Source organism: Stegostoma tigrinum, chromosome 13, assembly GCF_030684315.1.
Source record: "Stegostoma tigrinum isolate sSteTig4 chromosome 13, sSteTig4.hap1, whole genome shotgun sequence".
NCBI classification, from domain to species: domain Eukaryota; kingdom Metazoa; phylum Chordata; class Chondrichthyes; order Orectolobiformes; family Stegostomatidae; genus Stegostoma; species Stegostoma tigrinum.
Window position 1 is genome coordinate 77564128 of NC_081366.1, and position 13592 is coordinate 77577719.

At 45.5% G+C, this 13592-nt stretch overlaps 1 protein-coding gene across 1 annotated transcript; it reads left to right on the top strand.

Annotated features, from left to right (window-relative positions):
• Nucleotides 1–5397: 5397 nt before the first annotated feature.
• Nucleotides 5398–11771, top strand: LOC125458338 (homeobox protein not2-like). Its single transcript, XM_048543543.2, has 3 exons — nt 5398–5697; nt 8925–9112; nt 10040–11771. Exons 1-3 carry the CDS (start codon nt 5409–5411, stop codon nt 10154–10156), a joined length of 594 nt encoding a protein of 197 aa, XP_048399500.2. The 5' UTR covers nt 5398–5408; the 3' UTR covers nt 10157–11771.
• Nucleotides 11772–13592: the final 1821 nt, after the last annotated feature.

Sequence of the window (13592 nt, forward strand, 5' to 3'; positions counted from 1 at the left end):
TAGTCCTGGACCTTGGAATGTGCCAGACTGCAACACTTGGTCAAAGTCAACACCTTGCTCTGGAAGACCAGCAAGTTTTTGGCAAAGCAAAGGTCATTTTTCACTAAATTGAAGGTCCTGCAGACACAGCTGCTGTTTGTTTCAGTGTGCAGTGTGATTGTGTTGTGCTAGTCTCAGTGTTATCATTGACATCGATATATCCTGGGTTAGCAAGGATGAGGGAGCCAGTTAGAGGTCCTGTTACTCATCAGTGATTACAGATTTAAAAAAAAAATATGTGTGTATATTGTTAAACTTGAAAGGATTCAGAAAAAATTTACAAGCATGTTGCTAGGGTCGGAGGGTCTGAGCGATAGGGAGAGGTTGAATAGGCTGGGACTATTTTCCCTGGAGCATCAGAGGCTGAGGGGTGACCTTATAGAGGTTTGTAAAATCATGACAGGCATGGATAGGGTGAAAGTCTTTTCAATATGGGGGGAGTCCAAAACTGGAGGGCATAGGTTTAAGGTGAGATGGGAAAAATTTAAAAGGGACAAGGGGCAACTGAGGGGCAGCTTTTTCATGCAGAGGGGGGTGTGTGAATGGAATGGGCTGACAGAAAAAGTCTTAGAGGCTGGTACAATTACAACATTTAAAATGCATCTGGATTGGTATATGAATAGGAAGGGTTTAGAGGGATATTGGTCAAATGGGACTAGATTAATTTAGGATAGCTGGTCGGCTTGAATGAGTTGGAACAAAAGGTCTGTTTCTGTGCTGTATGACCGAATGACTCTATGACTCTAGGTAAGAACAGTTTGGGGCTTTTGACAATCAGGTGGCCTGTGAATGCTCACAGTCGAGTCAGTCACATGGATAATGGCCCAAGACAAAAAGAAAAACTGCAGATGCTGGAATCCAAAGGAGACATACAGAAGGCTGGAAGAACACAGCAGGCCAGGCAGCGTCTGGAGGAAAGGAACAGTCAACGTTTCGGGTATTACCCTTCTTCAGGGCTGGATGTAGGGGTATGGGGGATAATGGCCAATGGGATGAGGCATTAGAGGTTGCCATTGGTCATAAAGCCACGTTACAACTGACCACCAACAGAAGATGGGAGAAGAACTGTTGAAAAAGATCAAAATTAGATGTTTGTCTGTGGACACTGCATTAGTTTAGAGATTGATTTTGTTTTGTTCATTCATGGGATGTGGGAGCTTTGTTACATTTATTTACCCCAGCAATTATTGCCCATCCCTAATTGCCCAGAGGGCAGCTAAGAATCAACCACATTACTGTAGGTCTGGAGTCACATGTGGGCCGGATGAGGTCAGGATGGCAGATTTCCTTTCCCCTGGGACTTTAGTGAGCCAGATGGGTTCCATCAAGAATGGATTCAGTGTCATCATTAGACTCTTAATTCCAGATTTTTATTGAATCCAATTCTCCCATATTTCCTATGTGGGATTTGAACCCAGGTGCCCTGATCCTTAGAGGGGTCTCTGGATTTAATAGTCCTGTGATAATCCTACTAAGCTGTTGCCTCCCCAGTTTGTCTGTGATGCACCACTTGGGTGAATAGCTTGTTGTTACTCATTCTGCAAGAAAGAAAAACAGTTTATCGTGTTGAATTATTGTGTCTTTGGTGCAGCTGCTTTATTAAGATGCTAATGGCTGCACATTTTATCCATTCAAAACACATGTTTATTACATTTGTGACATAGTGTCAAGGTAGGCAGGAACTACCCTGCTCACAGAAACATCTTTGGATTGCTCTACATTCGCTCAGAAGGAGCTGCCTTCTTAGTTTTCAACATCCCTGATTCCGACACACTGACACCAAAGCACCATGGTAGTGCTAGACCCAGAACAGTAGATCACTCAGAGGCAGGCCAATTGGATTCACGGCAGGAGCATCATTTGGATGTCCACCCCTGATAGATTGGCTAGAGACATTTTCATATCCAGAGGTCTAATACTGCAGGAGCAGTATTAGTCATCACCATCATTGATAACGCAGTGTGGAGCTGGAGGAACACAGCAGGCCAGGCAGCATCAGAGGAGCAGGAAAGTTGTCCCTCACCATCATTGGCTGTCTCTTGCAGATGAGGACGACTGTCTTCCATTCTCCAGGTGAGTCGAGAGGATCAATGTGGCTACTGCAGGCTCTGTTACACTTGGGGCAGAAAGTGGTCACGGGAAGGGTGTGGGTGTGACGTTGGTGTGGCAGTGCACTCCTTATGCTGTTTACTCCTGGCTTCCATTTTTATCCAATGGCAAGTCTTGAGGTGCTTGACCCCTTCCTGATGCTCCTCCTCCAGTTTGGACAGCCTTGGGCCAGTGATTCCCAGGTGTCTGTGGGAATGTCGCACTACGTCAGTGAGGCATCGAGGGTATCCCTGAAGCGCTTCCCCTGTCCTCCTGGGTCTTGCCTGCTGTTTTGGAGCTGCGAGCAGAGCACCTGCTTCAGGAGTGTCATGTAGATAACATGCCCAGCCTATTGTAGCTGATCAAGTGGAGTCAGTGTCTCAGTGCTGGGGATATTGGCCTGTTATAACGGAACCACACTGACTATTAGTTAATTGAAGAGATTGGGTACAACGTTGTTTTTAAACCCTGTTAGCTCAGGTGGCAAGCCAGCTGATTCCAAATAAGATCAACAGAACTGGTTCGATTCCTGTTCTGGTTGAGATCAACTCGGAACTCTCCTCATTGCTGCCCCAGAGGGTGGAGGGTGATGACAAACCATCGCTATTGACAAAAGCCACAAAGGAAAATGAGTCAGGACAAAGCATCAACAGGCATTGAGGCAAGAGATACTGGAGAATCTGAGATAATAAGGTGTAGAGCTGGATGAACACAGCAGGCCAAGCAGCGTCAGAGGAGCAGGAAGGCTGATGTTTTGGGCCTAGACAAGAAACTGCCTTCAGGCATGGCACACACTGAATGGCTTTGTGCTGAGTGAGCAGCTGTTAGAGGTGGGGTGAGCAATGATGGTGCTACCATTGATCTCAGTGCTTCAAGGTAAGGGTAATAGAAAAATAAGCCGAGATTGCTACAGCTGGTCACTACCTTTAAGATGTGTTGTTAACAGGGTCAGTCAACCTGCCAGCTATTGGGAGCCACAGGGGTTAAAATGTCATCGAAGCAAGGTATCAGAGGAATGGTCATGCCTGTAGAGTTGTAACCCAAAACAATTCATTTCATTAGATCACACTTCGACTGAAGTGGCCCTTAGACCTCCAAACCAAGTGCAGATTCACCCAAAATACAGGCAAAAAGGTGTGCTTCACAGGGTGTGCTGGGGTTTGCTGGGGCTTTGGTTAAACAACTAGAATCCCTACAGTGCAGAAAGAGGCCATTTGGCCCACTGCATCTGCACCAGCCCTCCAAAGAGGATCCCATCCAGATGTGCCCCACCCTATCCCCAGAGTCTCACATTTCCCATGGCTGACCCACTTAGCCTGCGCTTCTCTGGATACCATAACATGATCAATACACCTAACCTGCACATCTTTGGACTGTGGGAGGAAACCCATGCAGAATGGGGAGTCCATGCAAACTCTACACAGACAGTCTTCCAAAGCTGCAGTTGAACTTGGGATCCTGACCCTGTGAGGCAGCAGTGCTAACCACTGAGCCAGCATCAGTTGGTCACTGTGGCCACAGAAGGTGCAGATAAATCAGCTGAGGTTCTTACCCCTGGTTGCTGTCACACTGTACCCTACAGGATGCTGCAAGCATGACCATCAGGCCAGGTTCCAGCCAAGTTTCACCATGATACCCTCACAGTTAATCAGCCACTCATCCCTCAAGGGGCTGGGATCTCACTTGGCTGTGAATCCGGGAGACTGTTGATACCTGTGGAATCTACTGAAGGCAGTCCATTTCGGGAATGAGTGTTAAGGAAACTGGAGAAGTGCACTTTCTCAGCACATTCGATGAAGCTTTAAACAGCTGAGGTTGTGAGGAGACAACATTTGAGTTGGCGATCAATAGTTTGGACTGTGCTTTCAATGGGCTGTTTGTATTATGTAATGTGCCGACACCTCCGCCGCATCCTCCTCTCCAGTTTGTGCAGCACCATCCAAATATGGTTCTGTGGGACATCCTTGGAAAGATGTTTCCTTGGCCTTTCTGTCTCAGAGTACACATCCCTGTTCATGGGAACTGCGGGATTTCCCCAGCATCCACGTCTAACCTCAGGCAGGAACCTGCAACTGTGCTGATCGCAGCATCACATGAAGGACACAGTGTGTAGACATCACCTGTGGAGATAGGGGGCAGGATCATCGTTTATCAAGTTTATAGAGCACAGGTACCTGAAGACAATTCAATTATCTCAGATCCCTGCAAATCAACATTCTGTTCCAAGAATCATTCCAATTTCTTTTTGAAAGTTATAGGAGTTGGGAGGGTCATGTTGTGGGTGTCCAGGACATTGGTCAGGTCCACTTTTGGAATATTGCATGTAATTCTGGTCTCCCTTCTGTAGGAAGTATGTTGTGAAACTCAAAAGGGTTCAGAAAAGATTTACAAGGCTGTTGCCAGGGTTGGAGGGTTTGAGCTGTAGGGAGAGTTCGAACAGACTGGGGCTATTTTCCCCGGAGCGTCGGAGGCTGAGGGGTGACCTTATAGAAGTTTATAAAATCATGAGGGGCATGGATAGGATGAATGGTCAATGTCTTTTCCCCAGAGTGGGAGTTCCCAAAACTGTAAGGCATAGGTTTAAAGTGAGAGGGGAAGAAGTTACAGGGCAACATTTCATGCAGAGTGTGCATGTGTATACGGAATGAGCTGCCAGAGGAAGTGGTGGAGGCTGGTACAATTACAACACTTAAAAGGCATCTGGATGGGTATATGGATTTCAGTATTTAAAGGGATATGGACTAAATGCTGGCAAATGGAACGAGATTAATATAGGATATATTAATGGACGAGTTGGACCGAAGGGTCTGTTTCCATGCTGTACAGCTCTATGATACTAAACTTATCATTAAATCTTGCTCCGATTTTGAAGATCGCAGTTCTGTATCACTCCCAATCTGCTCACTCTTTTTCAGTCCTGACTTTTCCTGCGTGATCCAACATTCCTCCATTAAATCTCTCTCTGACCATATCGTTCCCCTTGAATCTGGTCATTTCTCTTCTTCGTTCCAACACACCCAGGGTTGAACTACAATTTTTTTTCCCGTTTAGTGCAGGATCTTAAAAAAAAACTATTTGCCTTCAGCAGTTACCTACAACACTTTATCCAATTAATCCTCTCACAGTATCCTCAATGATTCTCACCCACCGCTTCTTAAACTAAATGCCCTTCCGGACACTTTGCATGATCCAGGGTGGGGGGAGGGGTTGGGGGTGGGGAGACTGTATAAGAATGTCCCAAGCAAATAGATTCACATCGGAGCCGCCTCCAAGTGCTAGCAATGCAGCCGATCTCCATGGAGCGAGCCCTTTCCCCGGCTTTCCTCCCGGATTGCTGCGCCTTTTATCCGGCTCCGTGCGCTAGCGCCCCAGAGGCGCCTCCAGCCGGGAAGCGAGCCTTCACGGTGGAGTTCCTGCTCTCCGAGTCTCCCCCCGAGAGAGCTCCCTGCACTGAGCAGACCTTCCAGCCCTACCCCTGTGTCCCACTGCCCGCCTCCTGCCCTGTCCTCTGCCAGGCTCCAGGTTACTACCGTTCGCCCTGGCACAGCTGCTTCAACATGTACCGTGCAGGTAAGCTGTCCGATTTGGGATATGTGTGAGCGTGTCTGAGGGTGTGTGAGTGTGTGTGTGTCAGTGTGTGTGTGTGTCAGTGTGAGCGTATGTGAGCGTGTCTGAGGGTGTGTGTGTGTGTCAGTGTGTGTGAGCGTGTCTGAGGGTGTGTGAGTGTGTGTGTGTGTGAGTGTGTATGTCTGAGGGCGTGTGTGTGTGTCAGTGTGTGTGAGCGTGTCTGAGGGTGTGTGAGTGTGTGTGTGTGTCAGTGTGTATGTCTGAGGGTGTGTGTGAGCGTGTCTGAGGGTGTGTGTGTGTGTCTGAGGGTGTGTGTGTGTGTGTGTCAGTGTGAGCGTATGTGAGCGTGTCTGAGGGTGTATGTGTGTGTCAGTGTGTGTGAGCGTGTCTGAGGGTGTGTGTGTGTGTGTGTCAGTGTGTATGTCTGAGGGTGTGTGTGTGTGTCAGTGTGTGTGAGCGTGTCTGATGGTGTGTGTGTGTGTGTGTCAGTGTGTATGTCTGAGGGTGTGTGTGTGTGTGAGCGTGTCTGAGGGTGTGTGTGTGTGTGTGTCAGTGTGTATGTCTGAGGGTGTGTGTGTGTGTCAGTGTGTGTGTGAGCGTGTCTGAGGGTGTGTGAGTGTGTGTGTGTGTCAGTGTGTATGTCTGAGGGGGTGTGTGTGTGTGTGTGTGTGTGTGTGTGAGCATGTCTGAGGGTGTGTGAGTGTGTGTGTGTGTCAGTGTGTATGTCTGAGGGTGTGTGTGTGAGCATGTCTGAGGGTGTGTGAGTGTGTGTGTGTCAGTGTGTATGTCTGAGGGTGTGTGTGTCAGTGTGTATGTCTGAGGGTGTGTGTGTGTGTGAGCATGTCTGAGGGTGTGTGAGTGTGTGTGTGTCAGTGTGTATGTCTGAGGGCGTGTGAGTGTGTGTGTGTCAGTGTGTCTGTCTGAGGGTGTGTGAGTGTGTGTGTGTCAGTGTGTCTGCCTGAGGGTGTGTGTGTGTCAGAGTGTGTGTGTGTGAGCGTGTCTGAGGGTGTGTGAGTGTGTGTGTGTCAGTGTGTCTGTCTGAGGGTGTGTGAGTGTGTGTGTGTCAGTGTGTATGTCTGAGGATGTGAATGTGTCTGTCAGTGTGTGTGCGTGTCTGTCTGAGGGTGTGTGAGTGTATGTGTGTCAGTGTGTATGTCTGAGGATGTGTGAATGTGTCTGTCAGTGTGTGTGTGTGTCTGAGGGTGTGTGCATGTATGTGTGTCAGTGTATATGTCTGAAGATGTGTGAATGTGTGTGTGTGTCTCTGAGCAAGTCCGTAGGTATATCTGAGTGAGTGTAAGCCTGTGTCAGTGTGTGTCTGAGTGAGTGTGCCTGTGTATATGTGTGTCTGAGTGTGCGTGTGTGTATCAATGTGTCTGTGTGTGTGTGTGGCTGTGAGTATTGAGTGCATATCTGTGTGTGTCTCTGTGTGTCAGAGTGTGTGAATGTGGGTGCGTGGGTGTGCATGTCTGTGTGTGTCTGTGAGTATTGAGTGTGTGCCTGTGAGTATTGAGTGTGTGCCTGTATATGTGTGTGTCTGTGTGTGTGTGTCTTTGAGTGAGTCGATGTCTGTGAATATTGAGTTTGTGTCTTTAAGTGTGAGTGAGTGTGCCTGTGAGGGTAGTATGTGTCCAAGAGCGTGCCTGTGTCAGAGTGTGTGTGTCTGTGAGTGTGTGTCTGTTTGAATGAGTGTGAGTATATTGTACTAAAGTCTCTGCTGATTATTTTGATTACCCCTGAATCAAACATTTCTAGAATGTATATATTCTGTTAAAGCACTTTATGCTATTTCCCTTCTCTTGTTTGAACTTCTGTCTGTCACACTCTCTACCTCCCAATCCATTTTACCCCACATATCCCAAATCAGTAAGTCTCCCGGGAGCTCGCACTTCTCCCGGCCTTTTATGATCAAATCATCCCAATCCAAGTCCAAAGAAGTTTTCCTACTGGTTTAATGTTTGACGTTTATACTGATGTGAGGTTTCATTAGGTCCAATGATGCTAACATTTGATGGAAATGTCTAATACTATGAAAGAAACTGACAGGGTGGGTAGAAACAAAAGTTAGAAATAAAACTAGGAAGATGGGCTCTGGATAGTCCATTATTGTGAGATATTTAGGGCAGCGAGCAGAAAATTGTACAATATATTGTCCTTCATTGCTAGAGGGATGGAGTTTAAAAACAGGGAGGCTATGCTGCAGCTGTACAGGGTGCTGGTGAGGCCACACCTGGAGCACTGAGATAACAAGGTGTAGAGCTGGGTGAAAACAGCAGGCCAAGCAGCATCCTAGGAGCACAAAAGCTGACGTTTTGGGCTTAGACCCTTCATCAGAAATCGGGGAGGGGGAGAGGGTTCTGAAATAAACAACGAGAGAGGAGGAAGCGGATCGAAGATGGATAGAGGAGAAGATAGGTTCGATCTGCCTCCCCCCTCCCTATTTATTACAGAACCCTCTCCCCCTCCCCCATTTCTGATAAAGGGTCTAGGCCCAAAATGTCAGCTTTTGTGCTCCTCTGATGCTGCTTGGCCTGCGCTGTGTTCATCCAGCTCCACACTTTGTTATCTCAGATTCTCCAGCATCTGCGGTTCCCATTATCTCAGATACACCTGGAGTACTGTGTACAGTTTTGGCCTCCTTACTTGAGAAAGGATGTACTGGCACTGAAGGAGGTGCAGGGGATGTTCACTTGGTTGGTTCCGGAATTGAGAGGGTTGGTTTGTGAGGAGAGATTGAGCAGACTGGGACTATACTCATTGGAATTTAGAAGAATTGAGAGGTGATCTTATAGAAACATATAAAATTGTGAAGGGAAGAGATAAGACAGAAGCAGGGAGGTTGTTTCTGCTAGCAGGTGAAACTAGAACTGGGGGCATAGCCTCGAAATAAGGAGGAGCAGATTTCGGACTGAGCTGAGGAGGAACTTTTTCATCCAAAAGGTTGTGAATCTGTGGAATTTCCTGCCCAGTGAAGCAGTTGTGTTTTTAAGACAAAGATAGATTTTCAAGCAGTGAAGGAATGCAGGTTACGGTGAGTGGGCGGGTAAGTGGAGCTGAATCCTTCAGCCATGATCTTATTGAATGGTGGAGCAGGTTCAAGGTGCCAGATGGCCTTCTCCTGCTCCTGTTTCTTTTGTTGTTACATTTGTAGGTACTGGTTCATTTCCAAGGCCTCTGAGAATGAGTGTCCTATCCATGGTGCTGACTTCATTGTAATTTTGTGTTTTTAGATTGGACGTTCAGTCCAGCTCCCCTGGTACACGCCAGCCCTGCCAGAGGAGTCAAGTTAAAGCGCTTCAGGGCTATCTTCACCCAAGAGCAGCTCTCAGTGTTGGAGAGGGAGTTCAGGAAAAACCACTACATCATTGGTCCTCAGAGGGTGGCTCTGGCTGCTGCTCTGGGCCTTACAGTACTACAGGTGATAGTGCGGCGAGTTTGTATCGATGTCCAGAGAACCGGAATGGTGGTCAGCCACCTCCAGAGTATATTACAATTTTTAATGTTTTATCAGCTTTTCAGCTCAATTCATTTTTGTTGTATGGCCAGGGAGACGGTGACACACTGGAGAGTCATCCAGAGGTCCAGGCTAATTCTCTGACACAAATGGAACATAAATGCAATTAATTGATCTGAAGTGTAAAGCTACCGTCCTTTAGGGAAGGGAACCTGCCATGCTTACCTGGTCTGACCATCATGTGAGTCCAGATGCCTAACATGATTGCCCTAAGAATGCCTAGTGAGCCAGTTTATGCAAGGATAATTGGAGATTTCACAGAATCCTACAGTGTGGAAACAGGCCCTTCAGCCCAACAAGTCCACACTGACTCTCAGTGCATCTCACCCAGACCCATCCCCCTCTAACCCACTTAATCTACACATCCCTGAATATTACGGGGCAATTTAGCATGGCCAATCCACCTAGCCTGCATATCTTTGGACTGTGGGAGGAAACCCATGCAGACACGGGAAGAATGTGCAAACTCCACACAAACAGTCACCCGAGGATAGAATTGAACCCAGGTTCCTGGCACTGTGAGGCAGTGGTGCTAACCACAGGGCCACCGTGTCACTCTAGCTTATAACAACTTTTAGAACAGTAGTTTCTAGCAATTTTGGGCAATAAATGCTGTCCTTAGTGATGCCAACATCGCATGAACTAATAATGTACCATGAAATAAACAAGTTAAAACACTTGAAATCACTCATCTAAAATAAATAGATTCATCAAAATCTTGGCGTATGCTGCCTGAAGGGCTAGTGTCCGTAACAAATTTATCCAAGCCATAATTTCAGAATTTAAAACAGGCAGAAAAGTTGTTCTTGACCCAGTATTATTCTATTCTAGGTGAAGGTCTGGTTTCAGAACAGGCGGATCAAATGGAAGAGGGACACTGAGAAACATCAAAGCAGACGAGCAGTGTGTGAGGAAGGGGATGTGGAAGATACTGAAGGTGGACACTGAAGATGGCCATTAACCATGGAAAAGGCGGGCAATCTCCCAGAGGAGTGGGAAGTGCCTGGAACTCTGGGAACATCAGTCATTTGGGGGGTTTCCGTTTGACCAATTTCACCTTTTCTCAAATGAACTGTTATACTTCTGTATGTAAAGACAAACCAAGACTTGTTAAACAAGATTTGTTTCCTTGTGAATGTCTGGTTGGGTGCAAGGAGCTCCGTTCTATGGAGATGTGGACTGATTTAATTTATAAATCATAGTTGGTCGGGATCCCTTGTTTGTTGTGATTTGTTGCTCCAGGTTTAAGTGATTTCACCTGTTCTTGCTTGTAGAAATTTTGACTATTTTTAGAATATGTTGTTATGATGCTCCTGTGGAACCCAGCGTTCTGACTCCTTATTTGCATGTTTGCTCACCCTACAAAGTTGTAGTTACACTGACATTTTGGGATCAATTAGACTAGCAATGCAGAGCTGGACGCAACTAGTGGGTTATGAACACCTCGTGGTGGTCATTGCATATCAGTTGGGTCTTGGTGCAGTGTCACGCCAGGCGAAGTCTCCAATCAGTAAGGGTGGGGGTTTCCTCTAGGCCGATGAGTGAACTTGGACGGGCAGATCATGCTGTGGGATAATGGATGTCGGAGATGCGCTGGAACACTCTGAAGAAGGGCCTGAGGTAGAAGTCCCAAGTTAGCCTTGTTCCTCGAGCTCCTTAGGTGGAATGATATTGTAGCCCCTGGACCTTCTTGCACAACCTGTTTGGGTAATGGTCTACCTCTGTATCAATTTACTCACCTTTTCATTTATCTTGATACCTTTACTTAATCTTTCAACTTCTGTCTGGACTTTCTGTCTTTCAGAAGTACAGGTTGTACTGTATTTTTGTTCCATGACCCTTCAGTATTGCTGCTGTTTGCCTTTTCAGGGTATTTTTGTCCACGTCTATTTGGAACTGGCTAGAGAGCAGATGACCAAATCACTGATCCAGATTGCCGAGTTGAACTTCCTTTCTTCGACTGAGGACAGAAATTCTGAATCAAGTCCTTAATGAGAACAATCATGGTTTTCCCACTCACATCAGATATTGAGGGGACTAGGCTGAGGCTGTGACTCATGGTACAAATGGCAAAATATTCTCCAGATCTTCTCAAAATCATAATACTGGTGTTAAAAAAAGTAAATAACAAACTCTCTTGCAATCCAGGAGCTACAGTTATAACTGATATGCATAAACTGTGAGCCCAGTTCCTTCTTAAAGGTAATCCAAAAATTAATTTTAGTAGTCATTAATAAGGCAATCAACAAAACTTGATTTTGACCTCACAGCCAAACCTCTAGGAAATATTGCCATCACGATCATTCACATTTTAATTTAGTTATTGTTTTCATTGATTTATTGGTATCTGGGGTGTTTACTGTTTTTGCTTCTTTTTAAAAGGAGGCTGTTTTAACATTATTTTTTATCAGACTTGATGACCAAACAATAGTGAAAAACCGAACATTATCACATCAATCATCTTGCCAAGGGTACCAGCCAAGTATGCTCACTCCCCATTAATGAATACATAATATATTTGTTTAAATTACCAGCTTTATTGCAATAAATGTTATTACTTTAACACAGTTATTTCAGTATCATGTATCCACACAAGTGCTTTGTTAGGGAAACTGATATAAAGTTAGAAAGTAAATACTGCTGGTTTTTTGTGGGAGAGGAGATATTAAACTTCCTCTTGACAGCAGATTGCATCCTTTTAACCAGTGCTCGCACTGTTTATCATAAAGAAAAGCTCTTGAGCTAGTTTGCATCATTTAGCATTCCTAATTATGCTTTCCATTTCCTGAGCCTGGTTTCTGTACTTACACAAAGTTCCAATACGATTTGTGTCTCATTTGTCTGGAGCAGTGTGTCCCTTTGCTAATTGTGGGTAACATTTTAAATTTAGCCCTGAATTCCAATACCTAAATCATTCATCAACATCAAAAAATCAATGTCTGCTTGGGCGACACCACTTTCTACCATTCTCTAGGTTTACAATGCAACTATTCACCAATACTTGTTTGCTGTCCTTAAGGCATTTTTGTTCAAATTTAAGGTGACATTGCATTAGTTTGATTAACCATCCTTTAATATCACTCCCTTAAAATCCCTACAGGTACAGGATGGCCCAGTGGCTTGGTGATTAGCACTGCTGCCTCACAACACCAAGGACCCAAATTCAATTCCAGCCTTGACTGCCTGTGTGGAGTTTGCATATTCTCCTTGTGTCTGTGTGGGTTTCCTCCCACAGTGTAAACATGCGCAGGGTTGGGTGGATTGGCCATGCTAAATTGCCTGCAGTGTCCAGGGATGTGGAGGTAAAGTGGATTAGATGTGGGGAATGTAGGGTTGCAGAGATAAGGTATGGGGGTTAAGTCTGGGTAGGATGCTCTTCAGAGAGTTGGTTTGGACTTGTTGGGCCAAATGGCCTGTTTCCACCCTGTAAGGATTCTATAGAATTTTCATTGCTTCCTCTTCAACAATCTTTAGTTCCTCCATGAAGAGATTAATTAGTATGAACTCGAATTTACCCTTTACAAATTGGCTCTCCTTGAATGACTTTAACCAAATGCCTATTGAATTTTGAGCCTCATGATTGCCCCCAAAACCTTTCTTACCACTGATGCTAAAGTAACCAACATGGTAAACTTTTGAAATGTATTTGCACATAAATGAACATGTGAATAAGGGTGTCACATTTAACATTCTCCAATCCTCTGTGACTTTCCTTGTAACTCAGGAAGATTTGAAGTTTATGGAAGAGGGACCTGGTGTATGTACAAGTCATTGAATTAGAATTAGGTTTTACTGTCACATATGCTCAAGTAAAGGGGTACAGGAGTAAAAATGAAAAATTTATAATGTCACCATTCATGGCACCACCTTAGGTACGAGGTATCTAGGCACAAAATCTTAGGTAAAATGTAGAAAAAAAAGTTAGAAGTTCAACATTACAGTTTTCTCAGTATAAAGCAGTAAATAAGAAATAAAGTCAACAGTTACAAATTACTGTCCTTCATCAGTCATGGTCCTGCAGCCACATCATTTTGGGCTTTCCCCATGAGGGCTTGATGTCTCCCCGCGCTGGACTCAATATCTCCCCCGCACTGGGCTTGATCTCACCCCTGTGCTGGCCTTGATCTTAGAATAGTGGCTCATGTATTTTGTTGTTCAGCCTCACAAAACGTTTTCAGTGAATCAGGTGTTCCAGCTGCACAGGGCATCCTTGCTGTGTAATCCGGGATTGTCATTTTGCTAACTGCAAAGAAAGCAGCATCCCTTTATTAGAGGTAACACGGTGTGGAGCTGGAGGAACACAACATACCTGGCAGCTTCAGAGGAGCAAGAACGTTGCTGTTTCGAGTCGGGGCCCTTCATAAAGTCAACTTTCCTGCTCCTC

Bases quoted from the DNA above. Each gene is read 5' to 3' on its own strand.
- LOC125458338 (XM_048543543.2), top strand. From the start codon at position 5,409: ATGCAGCCGATCTCCATGGAGCGAGCCCTTTCCCCGGCTTTCCTCCCG. The intron at 5,698-8,924 runs GTAAGCTGTCCG...TTGTGTTTTTAG, and splicing joins CTTCAACATGTACCGTGCAG to ATTGGACGTTCAGTCCAGCT. The intron at 9,113-10,039 runs GTGATAGTGCGG...ATTCTATTCTAG, and splicing joins TGGGCCTTACAGTACTACAG to GTGAAGGTCTGGTTTCAGAA.